This window comes from Clarias gariepinus, chromosome 8 (genome assembly GCF_024256425.1).
Source record: "Clarias gariepinus isolate MV-2021 ecotype Netherlands chromosome 8, CGAR_prim_01v2, whole genome shotgun sequence".
In the NCBI taxonomy this organism is placed as follows: Eukaryota; Metazoa; Chordata; class Actinopteri; order Siluriformes; family Clariidae; genus Clarias; species Clarias gariepinus.
Window position 1 is genome coordinate 13,065,674 of NC_071107.1, and position 16,528 is coordinate 13,082,201.

At 38.4% G+C, this 16,528-nt stretch overlaps 1 protein-coding gene across 1 annotated transcript in view; it reads left to right on the forward strand.

Annotated features, from left to right (window-relative positions):
* The window catches only part of dok7b (docking protein 7b), a 38,436-nt gene extending 24,055 nt beyond the window's left edge, over positions 1–14,381 (forward strand). Inside the window, exons 6-13 of the mRNA XM_053501380.1 lie at positions 4,599–4,706; positions 5,114–5,931; positions 8,135–8,186; positions 8,283–8,359; positions 8,914–8,983; positions 9,074–9,142; positions 10,515–10,682; positions 12,535–14,381. Coding sequence (XP_053357355.1) covers positions 4,599–4,706; positions 5,114–5,931; positions 8,135–8,186; positions 8,283–8,359; positions 8,914–8,983; positions 9,074–9,142; positions 10,515–10,682; positions 12,535–12,671 — 1,499 coding nt within the window. The 3' untranslated portion in view covers positions 12,672–14,381. The remainder of the gene's footprint in view (positions 1–4,598; positions 4,707–5,113; positions 5,932–8,134; positions 8,187–8,282; positions 8,360–8,913; positions 8,984–9,073; positions 9,143–10,514; positions 10,683–12,534) is intronic.
* The last annotated feature ends 2,147 nt before the right edge of the window (positions 14,382–16,528 follow it).

Below are 16,528 nucleotides of genomic sequence, written 5' to 3' on the forward strand. Positions count from 1 at the left end.
GCATCAATCTGAAATGGATGAAAAAGTAATAAAAACTCTTCTATTATCATACTGTATATTCTATTTTCACAAAGAGAGCATTTTAAGACCTTTACAGAGGTCAGAGGTTATTTTTTAATCAGCCAATCACAGTCCCTAAATTGCTGCATCATCCCTAGCAACGGGGTCAAATCGCACCTCCTCACTAAGATAAAGGTTTTTATACTTTCCTTACTTAGAGTTGCTCTAAGAAGTTTTCTAAATCACTTTTAGTCTAAGACTCCCAACTAGGACTTTTTAGGGCTAAGATAGGAGCTCAATGAGATAATTCTAAGAAGCTTTGTGAATACAGGCCCAGGTCTCATGCAGCACTGTATAATATAAGCGCTATAGAGAGAGTTTCAGTATTAGTTTCATGAATTGTAGGGCATAAAAAAGAAAGCATCATGTTTCATTAATTTTTTTAAACCAGTAGTTAATATAATTACAGTTTCGTTGTGTTTACTTGTGTTTGGACCAGATGCAGCTGCAGTATCTTTCATTACCATACATTGTTAAACACATCAATTACCATTAATGATTGTTAATAAATAGTAATTAAATTATAATTATAAAGGTTTCCCAGGATTCATCTGTCTTGACAACATGCATGTTTTATTCACAACGGATAAATGGGACACTGCTTTCTCTCAAAAATGTGGTAAAGCTGTTTATTAAACCATCTAACGATCAGAGATCTTCATCACGAATCACTAGGTGGTGCGAGACCTGCTGATACTTAAAGTACATATCCATAAGCAAAATGTAAAGCTTTGTTTTTATGGTTTTGGCTGTTTTGCCGTTTTAAAACTGAAATATTAACTGGCTTCGTTAGCAATATCATTATCACGGACACTGACTCATCAGCCAGGGGAACATGTTATGCTGTCTCGGGCGTGTGTTTGTACTCTCCTCACAGGTCATCTCATATTCTGTTTGTCAGATTATCACATTGCCAGCTTTACGTATTAATATATGATGTGACGAAGGATATTTGCCAGGCCGAACCTTCCCTCGATACTTTGCATAGCTAAGTGTGCTCTGACAGGATCAGGTGACGTGTCTCTCAGGCAGAATCAAGGACACGGAGAGCCGATGGATAAAGCCGATCATAGATGTTTGCGTTGGAGAGAAATTCTAGAAATATCTAGTTACAGTTACTTGTATCCTCTTACAGGTATGTGTGAGTCATACAGTACCACCCACACCGGAGGCGGGCTCAAATTTTGACTTTTAGTTTCTCCTAAGTTATTATTATGACTAATGTGGCATGTTCTAGAGATTTCATGTAAAAAAAAATAAATAAATAAAAATACTAGTTCCAAACTGGGAACTGCAACATCATTAGAAATAGTAGGATATTATTGAATTACCAAATCTATTTGGTTTGAAAGTGTTATTTTAATTTTGTTTAGCAGCATTTTTGATAGATCTATATAAAAACACCAGAATTACAATTTTAAAGTATAATTTTCAGTACCAGTCACTCACAATGTTTTGTATGGCAGACATCATGCTTAAATTGAGCTTTATAAATTGCAAAGTGTTTTGTTATTTCACTAAGAAAAATACAGAGTACAGAAATTTTTATTTAATGTTTGTGGAAAGAGTCTCCAGTGTCAGAACTTAACAATCAAAACAACAGATTTTTTTTAACCACCAAAAAAGTTTTATTATTACATTTCATAGGCATTTAATATTCCTAAAATACCTTAAGATGTATGTATGTATGTATGTATGTATGTATGTATGTATGTATGTATGTATGTATGTACACTAATAATCTATAACATTAACACCCGTGTCAGATGAATTGAAGAACACTGATTATTATTTATATACCCATAAACTGGTGACAGGCTCATTGTCACCCAAAAAGCCAGTGCAGCAGATACTGCACATACTGCTGGAAAAAAGTCAGTGCTGGGTATGACAAAAAGGTACCAGAGCACCCAATGCATCACAGCCTACAATACAACGCACACACAATATAATATACAATATATATATAATAGTTTAGTGTATTAGCATTATATATATAGTTATGATGTTGGTGTACAGTAGCTAATCATAATTTTACTGATATCCAACTCTGGCACATTTCAAAGAGCTCACTTGTCTGCAGTGCCACTGGGCATCATCACTCACACACTAGGGATCCACAAAGCTTCATAAACACCACACTGCAATGCAGATATCTGAGAAGTGCTGAGATCTGAAGAATGAGATTTTGCCATCTGGTACACCTAACTTGGCGTGACCTTGATCTTTATCAGGTTTTGGTTTGGAGCTTCCCCCAAACTGGCATCGAGGAAGCATAGCCAAATACCCAAAAAATAAACAGGTGGTCGCACACAGTTCCATCAGCCTGCCTTATTACCTTTTATCCCTTACATACAGCATGTACAAAGTGAAACTGAGCCTCTTCAATAAAATGAAACATAAAGTAAGCATTTTAAAGACGTCCAAACATCTGAATAAAAGGCACAATATATATTTTATCCATCCATCCATCTAGGTACCTATGTTATCCAACAAGAGACCATGGAAGCCAAAGGTGACAATTGTATTTATTCCCATTTGTATGACCGTAATAGGACCTCCAGTCAACAGTCACATACACAACAGGCAGTTTGGAAACGGCAATTAGCCTGATCTGCATGTTTTTGAACTGTGGGAGGAAACCTGGAGAAAACCCACCAAGCATATTCTACTGTACTGTAATGTACCAGTATATATACATTTTGCAAGAAGTTGCCATAAAATTCGTTTAGCTGTGATCTAGATTTGGATCTGCGATCTACATTCTTGTGAGGTTCTATGATATAATCATAAATATGAAGGAAAATGTACAGTATTTCTAATGAGGCAGAAAAGTTCAAGAAACATTTAGACTTACATTTACATTTACATTTAGGCATTTGGCAGACGCTCTTATCCAGAGCGACTTACAAAAAGTGCTTTAATGTTTACATAATTGGATACATACTTACACTGGGTTAACTAGGTTAATAACTAAGTGCCATTAGTCCAACACAACTAAGAAGAGTTTTTTTTTTTTTTTTTTTTTCTCGGGGGCGGTGGTTAGTCCAAGTACTGGAGAAACAGATGAGTCTTGAGTCGTCGTTTAAAGATAGTCAAAGTCTCTGATGTACGGACATCTAGAGGAAGTTCATTCCACCACCTAGGTGCCAGAACAGAAAAGAGCCTGGATGAATGCCGCCCTCGATCCCTGAGAGATGGTGGGATGAGGCGAGCAGTGCTGGAGGATCGGAGGGAACGTGGTGCAGTGCGTGCAGACTTTTATGCTTATAGGAAAGTTGGAAAGTGCAGCTTAAAAATTCTTTAAAAATATAATGGTTTGATTTACTGTAGGTTTAGAATTGGATTATTTACAGTAGCTGCATTACTAACTACAGAATGTCAGTGGCAAACATGTGTTTCTGGGTGTGTGTGTTTGTTCCCCTGTGGTATTACTTGTTAATACTTTACCAGTGATCCGCATGCTTGCTTACTTGTTTGTATTAATGTGCACTACTTATCCTGTTTCATGATGATATCATGTTTAGTTTGACAAACTGCTTTGTGACAAGTGTGTGTAACAAGACCTGAGAGCCAGCACTAAGTCTAAATCTCTCTTGGATTGAATCTTGCCTTACCTGTAAGTTGAGTAAGATAAAAGCAGGTGTTAAAATGAATTAATTGAAATATTCATGCTTGATGATGGCATTATGACGCCTATTCTCAGAGGCAATGGAATATCTGTAAATGTCTGATCATTTTTATAATAACAAATAACTAAAAGGCATACATTTTCTATTCATTCCTGAACTGTGTTGTTTAGACATTAATATGGACCAAACATGCGTATTACACTTTTGGGATAAGACCTAAAATTGACAAGCTATTCAGAGTGTTCGGAATGACCAGAAATTATAATCTTGCCATAGAAACCAGAAGGCTAACACATGCATCTTCTAAAACACATAAAGCTAGTCAGGTTCGTCTTTTCAAACTGTTGCTCATGCACTTTAACAGCACTTTTCCTTTAAAAGAAAGCATATATTTATATGCATACAGATGCTTTTTACAGGCGTAAAAAAAAGAACAAAAAGTAAGCTATGATTTGTATATAACTGATTTAATTAACTCCTTAATCTCCTGGTTTAATCTTCATGCACATCTGCACCCAAAGATACAAATTTGTATGACTAAGAGATTAAAGGCATGGCAACAATGAAGAATTGAAAAAACATTTATTTAAATATTGACTAAATTTGTCACTGATGAGTACAGTGTACGAACAGTTAAGGCTTTAATAATGCTATAATGACTAGGTTATACCAGGACAGTCATCATGCCACTTGTAGACACTCAAGCAGTTAACTAAGAGGTTTGTGTGTGTGTGTGTGTGTGTGTTGGTACTAGTGATTCTCTGAACAAAACAGATGCTAAAATAACAAACTCATTTTTTACCATCTAGTATCCAATCTTTCCCCTCAAAGGAAAAAATCAAAAAGGGAATAGTTTTAGATTTGGTTAGTTGGGCTGATGGTAATTGGACTGTTTTGATTTTTTAGACCTGAGTGCTCATGGATCCTCTGTTGAGGAGAGGATTATGCAGGAAGCCAGCGATCTGGAGAAACGCCTCAGCATGCTGTCAGTGTGCAGTCGCCAGAGCAGCACAGGTAACACACACACACACACACACACACACACACACACACACACAATGCATGTACACCTCAAAGCACATTATTCAGTAAGCATGGTGGAACCAGCGGACAATGTTTGAAAATGTGTGTGTGTGTGTGTGTGTGTGTGTGAAGGTTTTAAAATGTTTCCCACATATTTTGTACCGCTGCTCCTTTTAAAGGTTAATCCATGTAACACAGCACCATTAAGCACTCCACCACAGTATGGTATTAATTAAGTGTTCATCTCTAACCTGGTTGCCAGTTCATGTTTCACTCATTGAAATTGTGCGGATTTAGTGTAGATGTAGAGTGGAAACATGTCCAGATCAGCTTAAAACTGAAACCGTCAATCATGCTTTTTAATAATCTGTTATTTCTTTTCTCTTCTTTTCGGTCAGCCTCCCACTCCAGCTCCACAGGAGATGCCCGTAGCATCTCAAGCTCTTCCTCTGAGACCAGCCACTCAGATGCCTGCTTGAGCAGTCGTCTAGCAACATGGGCTGACCCAGTACGATTCCCCACGCCTACAGAGCCATCAGTATCCATGTCAAGAGTGACAGGGTCGAGGCTATCCAGTGAGGAGCAGCATGAAGGACTACTCCACCCCCCGACCAAACCACCTTGCCCCAGAGGACTTCACGAGGCCGGGCGACAGAGCTCGACTGACAGCGGCATCGCCACGGGAAGCCACTCGTCTTACTCCGGCAGCTTCTCATCTTACACAGGCAGCTTGGACACTGCTCTGGGAGAGATTGAGGAGTTGGGCTCAGTGATGAGCCTCACACTGAACACAAATTCCAGCACTAACCTGACTGCAAACCCCAACACTCCGTCTTTTACCTCTAACACAAACTCACGAGTTCCTCCACAGTTCCAGACCTCCAGCATATTTGCGAGCTCAGCTAACTTGCCACTTGGGCACAGGCCATGTGTTTGCCCCACCATCATGGTATCTGAAGCACAGGAGTTGGAGTACCAGGTACCTGTTCAACTCTTGCCGCACTATGACACACCTCGCAGACTCGTCCAACCCCACCCCTTCACCTCCTCCTCGACCCAGAAGCTTGAGTCTAGCCTGTTAGAGCAACTGGGAAGCCCTGCTTCTAACAAACTGATTACACCTGTGAGGCAGAGTGGGAGTGGTGATGGAGCGCTACCTCCTGCAGGCTTGAGCATGCACAGACACATTCTCTGTCCTGTCTGTGGAGGAATAAAGGTAGTGTTTTTTTTTTCTCTCTTTTCGCTCATCCAGTCTGTCCTTTATGTGCTTACCGTAAGTACTAACTTTCAACAAAAGTCATAATAATATCATGAAAATGAAGAAACCGGTAATGTGGGTTGCCAGGTCTGGATGCACTTTGTAACTTAAAAATAAAGCCACAAAAATCCACCCATTCCTCATCTTATATATTGCTTTATTCAGTGTTCAGGGTCGAGGCGGACTGGAGCCTATCCCAGGAGACTTAGGCCATGAGGCGGGGTACACCCTGGACAGGGTGCCAATTCATCGCAGGGCACACACATACTGTACACACACACTATGGGCAATTCGGGAATGCCAATTCGTATAATCTACATGTCTTCGGACTGTGGGAGGAAACCGGAGTAGCCGGAGGAAACCCACCAAGCACTGGGAGGACATACAAACTCAGAGATGGGAATCGAACCTGGCAGGGAATCGAACCCAGACCCTGGAGGTGTGAGGCGACAGTACTAACTACTACACCACCGATGTTTGTAAAATGATGTGTTTTCCTTAACTGCCTTATCAACCAAAGTCCTGAAAATCGCCTTTGGGCATTAAGTTAAATCAAACTGGGACACTAATGCACTTATCCCAGTGTTCTATTAGTGCTTGGATACTATCAAGTTTCCTCAGTTCGTGGGAGCCATGATCACGCGTCACAAGAAATTTCATTACAAGTACAAACCGAGCTCCAAAGTAAACCCTTGTAATTAAAGAATAGGTTTGATTTATAATAGACTAAGCACTGCCTATTTTAATAAAAAAATTACACTTTTTTTTCATTAAATAACTAATGCAAAGTCCCAGACACGTAACTAACAGATAAAAAGAAAAGGAAAATTGCTATTGCTATTATGAAGCAAAACAAACATGGTTCTAGCAACACATTTAAGGTAACCTTGTAAAATTTAAATATCTTGCAGACATCGAACAGCGTTTATCAAATTACACAATTTGTCTATATAATATTTATACAGTGTTTTGATGAATTCTTTTTAAGTATGATGTTATTTTGTTTTTCAGTTAAACTTTTTCTCTTTTGCAAATTGCACGTTGCAGAGTGAGTGGGAGTAAGAACTGTTTCTCTCCCCAGACCTTTATGTATTTCTTTCTTTATTTATTTTAACTCATGTACTTTAGACTTCGCTTGCATCTTAAAACTTCACACTCAGTTTGGTAGCACCTGCTTTTACTCCCATGACGGCCCATCAGGAGGTGCAGCAAAACAAACCTGCTGTGTGAATTTAAATCTGTTGCCGTCCTGTTTTTCTTCTTCGCCGGCTTTAAAATGCTCTGTGTACACATTAATTAGCTTCAGAAGCGAACTTGTCTCACAAACAGCTCAACTTTTTTCCCCATGAATTGACTACAGGTGTTACATTGTGCTGAGGAAAATGTTTACTTTCTCCTGCTCGGTTGGAATAAAAATATGCAGCCATGCTGGCCGACTGTGGATAAGCGGTAGTGGATACGATAGTGTAGCATTGATTTTTCACTTCTTAATACCCTTCAAGCTTTGTCATGCTTAATTGAGATAAGAATGCGGATCTTATTGACATTTGCTTACTCGTTATTTGCCTGGAATTTATTCCTGTCAAGGTTTTTATTTGTTCCGGTTGACCTGCTATATAATTGTGCATGCGAGCAGTAATAGTACGTGTCAGTAATTCTCATCAGATACAAAAATACCATTGCCACTGCCCATGAACAGATATGATTATTATTTCATTCACACCTCCAGTAACTGTTAGTACTGTGGCACTACTGAAATAGCTGCTTAAAGAAAAAGCTGCCTCACACATCAAGAATATGGGTTTGATTCCCACGTCTGGGATTGCGTGCTTGGAGTTTACGTGATCTCCCCATGCTTGGTGGGTTTTCTCCAGGTACTCAGGTTTCCCAAATTGCCTGTAGTGTGTGAATAAGCATATGAGTGTATGTATGGGTGTATGTCCTGTGATAGATTGTGACCCTGTCCATGGTGTACCCCATGTCGTACCCTAAGTCTCCTGGCCTCTAGGCTCTAGTCCCCCATTACCCTGTATACAGAATGATTAACAGTGCAAGCGTCTAATAATCTATATAATATGCAAATTGAATTTCTGTTCTAAAATTTGTTAAAAATTTACTATAATTAAAGACAGATTAAATCCTGTGATATTACTCTTTGCAGATATTATTGACTTCTACACACACACGCTCCTCTCATGTAACTGCTGGACTAGGTAGGTTTTTTTTTCTTCTTATTTATGCAGAAATATGTCTTCTTATGGCTTTAGGCTGTTGTTGGGTATAAATATAAACATTATGATTATTTTTAGAAAAGTCAAGGCCTGAAATGAGCGGTGCTGCAGAATGTGGAGGTCCTGAGGGTGTGAGTATGGGCCTCCCCACAGAGGTAAACGAAATGTTTTGGTCATTGCAGTATTCGCCTTTTTTGGTTATAGCCTGAGATTATTGGGGCTAGGATATTAGCTAAATGTTCGGATTGATGTAATGGCTCGGATAAACAAAAAGTTCCATATTAGATTGAAGGGCTAGCCAAGCTGTTGAAGCTAAGAAAGATTACTGATGGCATAATAAGTATAATTAGGAAACTATTATTTACACACATACAGTAGACACACCAAACACATAGGAAACTGCATCAAGATCATGCAAAATTTATATGACTCTAGACTCTGGACAGTATAGAAATGAGCTCTAACATTGCTTCTTTACACCATTAAGTCTTTTTGTACAAGCTGTTGCGCACTCTACAAACTCCACACCACATAAATCCAAACTTATTCGCTCTTTGGAGGTCATAAATGAAAATGTACCATGACTTTAAGGATTATGGGTCGAATAAAGACTGGCTACAGGCTTGAGGAAAACATGGTGCATTACAATTAAGTTAACCTGTCATTTAAGGTCTTTATCATTTCATGAGCATGTGACTTATCTTAACAGGGTGGGCAGTTAAACAGATTTGACATGATAAGCAGCCAAGGTGCGCAGAAGAGCTTTTGGGAGATTGAGGGTGAGTGTGTAATTATTTCAGACCTTATAGTGTCTCTTGCTCGTAGATAAGCATGACTGAAATGACTGCCCTGTAATTTCTTCTCATCAGGACGTTCGTCAGCAGTGCCTACATCTCCCATGAGCTCTCTGAGGCTTTTCAGGCACTCAGCCTTGTCTGGTAAGTTGCAAGAGTTGCTTGGTAGTTTAAGAACTTCTGTTCATTAACAGAACAAAAGGTCAGCTTTTACAGATCATTAACTGGAATGTGAGCTTCCTTATGAGAGAGTTGATTATCGTAAGCACTTAGGCAAGATGTAAATGTACAAACATTTTGTATTCCGCCTCGAGGAGAGTGTGTGGCTCAGCAGGGGCATCTTAGCAGTGCTGGGATTAAAACTCATGACCTTCCGATCAGTAGTTCAGCATCTTAAACATTGATCTGCCGTTCCTACTAAGATAGAGCAGATAACAGTGGCGACAGTGGTATTAGCATGTAAATGAAGCTTTGGAAGCTGAGCTGTTGAGCGTACAGATGAGGTGAGAATAAGATTAAAGGATTAAAGCACTTCTGCATTGCTCTCTTCATGTAAAAAAAAAAAAGCTTAATCCTCCTACTGGTACCACTGTCTGCAGGTAGTTCAACAGCATTAAATAAATCATTCAATAAAAAGAGATCACTTCTGTCTGTGAAAAAAAAAAAAGCTACCTTTAGTTATAAATATTAATAGCCATTCAAGATGGATTTTTAACAACCTTAATCTCTTTGCCTGCTAAATTCCATACAGAGCAAGCTGTGAATGTTCTGATACCTTTCTATCATAGCCCACGTTAATTATTTTTCAGCAATTTGTGCAACGTTTGCTTTTCTGTGGTACTGGACCGGATGGGTTAGCCTTTGCTCCCCACAGGCCTAAATGAGAAATGGCTCCCCACAGGCCATTCCTCATTTTTTATTTCTTTTTACATAGGAAAGTTATGCTGAAAGCATCCAAAATATGCAATAATCTCCTTTTTGGTCTTGCTTTCCCGGGATGCTCTTCATGAGAGCCAGTTTTATCATGGTGCTTGACAATACTATTCCAGAAAGGCTGACCCCTGTGTGTTAATATAACAAATGACTGTTATTGTTGTTACATAATTAACTAATTCCATATGTGTTATTTCATATTTTTTTAAAATCCTCAATAATTGTTGTAAAATAAAGAAAATAATTCACTAAACAAGGACATTTGCAAGTGATGGCAAACTTTTAAGTGGTAACACACACGCACACATACAGTATATTTTTGATGGATGATGTAAAAGTGACCCCAAGCACCTAATAAACTCAGTAACAGTTAGTGTCTATAAACTTATGAGGATGGGAGTGTGCAGGTTTTTTTTTTTTTTTTTAGATTTCATCATATTACAATGCATTTTAGATAATACATTTTTAGTATTTCTATTGTATTGCCTTATGTTGTAATGCTTTCCCATAGCCAGACCAGTCCAATTATGCTAAACACATGTTCACTTGCTTGAAGTGCTAAAGCTGTGTTTTTTTGTGTCAGGGAAATCATTAGCTCTATCGGGTGAATCAGGGCCTACAGTCGCAGATCGGTTTCAGGGGGAATCTGGGAATTACGTCAACATCCCTGTTAGTCCCATTTCTAAAAGACAGCTAAACTACATGGAGCTGGACCTGCAGGATGTACAGGAGACTGGTCACACTGTCAGAGGTGAGCTTTACTATTGAATTCTTTCACTACTGTAGCTGGATATGATGATACAGCATCAATATTGTGATAGATTATGGCACAATCATTGTCAATATTCAAGTTGTGTTTGGAAGCATCTAAACCAAATTTTCCTTCCTTTTTTATGTAAACCTGATTGAAATCTGCCAAGGTTCTTCATATGAACACGCACCTCCTATTATTAGCATTTATCCATTATTGTGTCCATCACTCCAATATCCTGAATGGTTTTATATCACAGGTACTACAGGATGACTTTTCTTGATGTGTTTTGCAAAAATATTAAGATCCAGCTTATTGAGAAATATCACAGGAGGTTTATTTGTAGCCTTGGTTCTATTAAGTATTGATCCAGAGGTCAAACACATGTTTACTTTGTTTCATTATATTCTGGTACTCAACTTTTTTTTTCTTTTTTTATTACACTTTTTCATATTGACCATTGTGAAAATCGAATGGTAAAAATCCCAGTTAAATCTTAGTTCCAAGTTGTAATACAAGAAAGTGAAAAAACCCAAGAGGGGGAATAAATATGCAAGATACAATACACCTTCCAATTAAGCTGGGAAAAGTATGAAACATTTAAAGTGTCTTAATCATCCAGCTCAAAAATATAATATTATGTCTCACATTTTAAACGATGGAAAAATTAAAAGCCAGCTATAATAATTTACATAGAGAACTAGATAGAAAAACGACTTATTTCTAGCCTACATGTTTAAAAAGAGATTGGTCTTTATACTGCCTGTGATATCAGTGTGTGTGTGAGAGAGTCGAGGATGTGTGGCTCGGGCCACTTGTTGCAGCAGACACTTCCTCCTGCACATGAAAGTCAATGCACAGAAAGACACAGACAATGCGTCCAGCATAAACTTGAAAGCCAATGGCACTCTTGGGATACTTTTACTAATGCATACAGCTTAGGTGCTAGAGCTTTGGTTCTTGGTTCTTTGTGTGTATTTTAAAAATTAGTTGCAGGATAACAATTTTTACAAAGTGGTCGACCAAAAACGAATGAGAGTTAGGGAAAATGGTCAAGATTATTCCTTGACTGAAAATTGCACTCGGGAGACCCAGCTGAACAATTTGCTACATGTAAATTTCATGGGGCCGTGTGCGGATTTCAGGGTGATGGGGCAATTAGACCCGATTAAAAAATTCGAGATTCCTTTGAAAAGTAATAACACACCATTCTCACAATATCCCAGAGGGTGCCCCTACTAAAGTAAAATGGACCTGTTTTATTTTGCAATTATTTATTAAAACATTGTTACATGTGTTGTTTTAATTACATTTGCTTAATATGTTAAGTCTTAAATAAAATGAAGAAGCTCCAGATGATAGTGATTCCATTTTAAACCAATTTAAAATGTATGATTTTTTTTATATTGCTAGATTTTCTAAGTAATCTTTCTCATAATTCTTTTTGACTGACTTAAATTCTTTTGCTTCTTTCTACAGTCATAATTTTGGGCCTCGAAAAAACTTGCTGAAAACAAAGAAACACACCAATGTGCACTTAATGCATGAACTCGCCTGCTTGTTGACTCTTCTAGAACTGTCGTGACCCAGTAATATCTTTATATTTTACAGCAGAGGTTTAACGGCTTATGTATTTCAATTTTTTATGGTATCCTTTCTGGCTTATTTAACTGGCTGTGGTCCACCGCTCTCTTGCATTATACAGTAGCACTACTATCTTTAAAAAAAAAAATAAAAATCCCAGTCAGCTCTTCCTCAAAGATGCGAAGATATTCAATGTAATTTGCACTTTTTATGTGCTGATAGTGCTGTTGACTATAAGTCATTAAGACCATTGTTTGTGTGTGTACAGGGGCCTCCAACACTAAATATGCACAGATTGACCATGCTGCGACAGAGATGGCTCAGAGAGTCGGAGCCCAGCATGCACAGGGCAGAGAGGAGAGACTACACGAACTAGAGCAAAGGAAACGCGGAACGCTGAACTAAACATTCAGTGAACCAACTGATGTGATTTGTAAATAAAGTACCAGCATCTCTCATGACTTTCATCACCATACAAGATATCACCAGTTGATTCTGAACTCTCTGATTTGTATTATGGAATCTGATATGACTACAGTAATACAGTTGGATATTCTGTCAACAAATTAAGTGGACATTTTAAAAGTCATTGATTTTGTGGTTTTATATATTTTATAGCATTACTACTTACTATTGAAGTATGCTAAGATTATAAAATAAGTATATATATATATCTTACTGTTATGGTTATGTACTTTTAATGTAAGTACTTGATAATTTGTAAATAGTCTGCCTTTTTTTCCCCAAATGACCAACTTTGTACATTTATAGATTTAAATCTTAAATGTACAATACATGAGAAATAGATTCTGTATATTTTTATATTTATTCATTTGGCATTTCTATCTTTAGTGCAATAAACAATCTATTAAATGATTGATATTCATTACTCAGAAAGTGAAAATGTACAGGTACACTCATCAATTATAGAGAGAAAATTTAATATTTGAAATCAACAACCAAACCCCTCAACTGGGCAACTTTAAAAGACCTTAGATCACCCTATATTGACATGGCTCTTTGCCTTTGTCTTTTCTAATAGCTTCTTCCAAATTTTTGGCTGTTTCTTGGATTGAAGCTTAACATAAAATGTCCTTCCTTCTGTGCACGAGCACAAACTCTATTCTCCAGTGCTACAGTAATTGGCTGGAGCAGTGTTTTGCCATTCGGTTAGATCAGCAATGTTAAATTCTCATTTACAGTGCCAGGCCTGTGTGCGGAGTGCATTTCTATTGCCAGACCGCACACAGACCTCAGCTAGCAGACCAGCAGGTTTGAGAACTTGATGCCTGTAGACAAATTACCCCACAAGGCCCCCAGGCAAAGCAAGTAAGTCTGCAGACACACACACATTGAGGGACAATAGATTGATTCACATAGTTAGGCAATGTGATCCTGCAGAATACCTAGATTTAGCCACAAGATTATTCCAGAGTCATCTGTCCACCAATACATCCAAGACAAGCTTATCTCTAAAGCCTACAACTCCACCACTATTAATCAAAGAGCTTGCTAGTAAGAATGCTGTTAAAAAAGACACCTACTTAACACACCACTCAATTTCTCACACAAGCTCTTAAGGAGGATCTACAAGGAAGAAATAAAGAAAAAGAAAATAAAGATGTGATGCATGTACAGTATTTCCTGTCTACTTCACATTCTATATTTTAAAACACTGTACATCGAAAAAAGTGACGTTATTAGAAAATTGAATAGCTATTACACATTTATGCTTCTTACGAAAGGTTCTGTAAAGCTTTGGTCAAATTCCATGAGGAATTGTGGATAGAAAAACAGTTTGATGGCGACAGAAGATGATGATGATGCTGATACAAGACAATGACTATTAATCCATATGTGTTGCCTATGCTTTGCAGACAAGCAGCACAAAAAGGTAGACCCTACACACTTACAGACCCTGGGGGACCATGGTCAATCCAAGTGCCTCACAACAATGAGACAGGCAGTATTAAGCATGTAGGGCCCTAGGGAGACATGCTCTACTGCAAGTTTCAGTGGCTGTTCCAGAAAGATAAGGACTTGTATATAGAAAATTTATGGGCAATTCAATAATGCAAGGATGAGGTCACAGTGAATACTATCCAGATAACAACTTACACTACTACTACACACTACAGGCTCTCTTGCAATGAGAAGCCTCTAGTGGATGCTCCAAGTGGCAGTACCCAGGGAATTAAATTCTAACCACTAGAGCCACAGAAATAAGCAAAACCTGTTATTCATCTAAAATAGCAGATCTGCTTATAGAAGAAGCTGCCAGAGTGTTGAGACAACCAATACACACAGCAGCAGAGACCATCTTGTGTGCACAGGTAGGTTTCTGTGGCCTAGGTGTTGCACAAAATGAGAATAATTGGCAGCACACGGCTTAGAATATATTAAGGTCAGAAGTACACCAGACCATATATCCCTGAGGGATGTAGAAAGGAGTGTCATAACTAGAACTGTGTTTATTTGGTACAGGCAAAGAGGCCATCTGTGTAATCTCTCCCAGATCTGGGGTACCATATTCAGGTACATATATCACTCCTCTAGTAATATTCACAGTCTTTCCAGTACATCTGTTATGACATCACAATGTTGTCTGAGTCAACAAGCATGTGACAATGTCTTGGAACTGGCAATCAACTTAAGAGCCATATTGGATGCACATGGGTACTTATATCTGCCACATTTTGGGGTTGTGGAATGTTTAGCCTATGAACCATGTGATCTGCTTTGGAATAGTGAGCAGTTTCATTGTAAGCCTGAGCATTGTAATGGGAATGGACATACAGTATACAGGAGATAAATATCTCAATATCTTGATGCCAGTGTCCATCAGATGAGAAAAATGAGAGTCAGAAGAGACTTGTAAGCACCTTGAAAACACCTGTGGTGTTTGGGAGAGAGAAAACTTGAGAGAAAACTGTTTATTATCAAATAAATACATGCTTCTCTTGGGTAACATCATTAGAAGACATGGGATTAGTTTCCATTGTTATGCTGATGATACCCAATTATATATCTCAACAAAACCAGATGAAATACCCAAGTTGTCTAGACTAACTGAGTGTGTCCAGGACATAAAAGATTGGATGACCAATAACTTTTTTTTGCTAAATTCAGATAAGACAGAAATATTACTTATCGGTCCAAAAACCAGTACACAACAGCTTTCACAATTCAGCCTGCGTTTAGAAGGATGTACTGTTACTACCAGTTCGACAGTGAAAGACCTGGGCGTAATATTAGACAGTAACTTGTCCTTTGAAAATCATATTTCCAATATCACAAAAACAGCCTTTTTCCATCTTAGAAATATCGCCAAACTTAGGAGCATCTTATCCATTTGATGCAGAAAAAGCTAGTTCATGCATTCATGACCTCCAGACTGGACTATTGTAATGCATTACTACTGTAGGTGGTTGTCCTGCATCCTCAATAAACAAGCTTCAGTTAGTCCAAAATGCAGCCACCAGGGTTCTCACTAGATCCAGAAAATATGATCATATAACCCCAATATTATCATCCCTGCACTGGCTACCTGTTCAGTTTAGAATTAATTTCAAAATAGTATTACTTACCTACAAGGCTTAAAATGGTTTAGCTCCCACATACCTAACCAGTCTTCTGATACGCTATAATCCACCACGCTCCTTAAGATCACAAAACTCTAAACTTCTTGTAATTCCCAGAATTTCAAAATCTACAAAAGGGGGCAGGGCATTTTTATATTTAGCTCCAAAACTTTGGAATAGCCTTCCAGACAGTGTTCGGGGAGCAGACACGGTTTCCCAGTTTAAAAGTAGACTCAAGACGGATCTCTTTAATCTGGCATACGCGTAACTCATCCCATTACCTCATACTCCAGTACACCTATCCTGAATGGCAACTACGCTAATTCTCTCCATCTGTTCTGTACTTTTCTACCCATCCCGAGGCATCTGGAGATTGTACCAGCTTCAGTAGACAAAGGCCAACCTTGCGAGGATCCTGAGGCATCCAGAGAAGGACCAGCTCCAGCTGGATTCTGCCTTATTATGATTGGAGCTACACATCCTGCTCCTGTGCTCCCAGTGATCCAGACCCCATCTGCCCTCTGCACCTACTGACTCATCCCTATGTTGAACTGGACTTCATGTTAATTTAAAGAATTTCTGTTATATTGTACTGTACTTTCAGCTGCATAACACACATGGTGTTACTGTATATCATCTCTATCTGTTATCACCCAGATGAGGATGGGTTCCCTGTTGAGT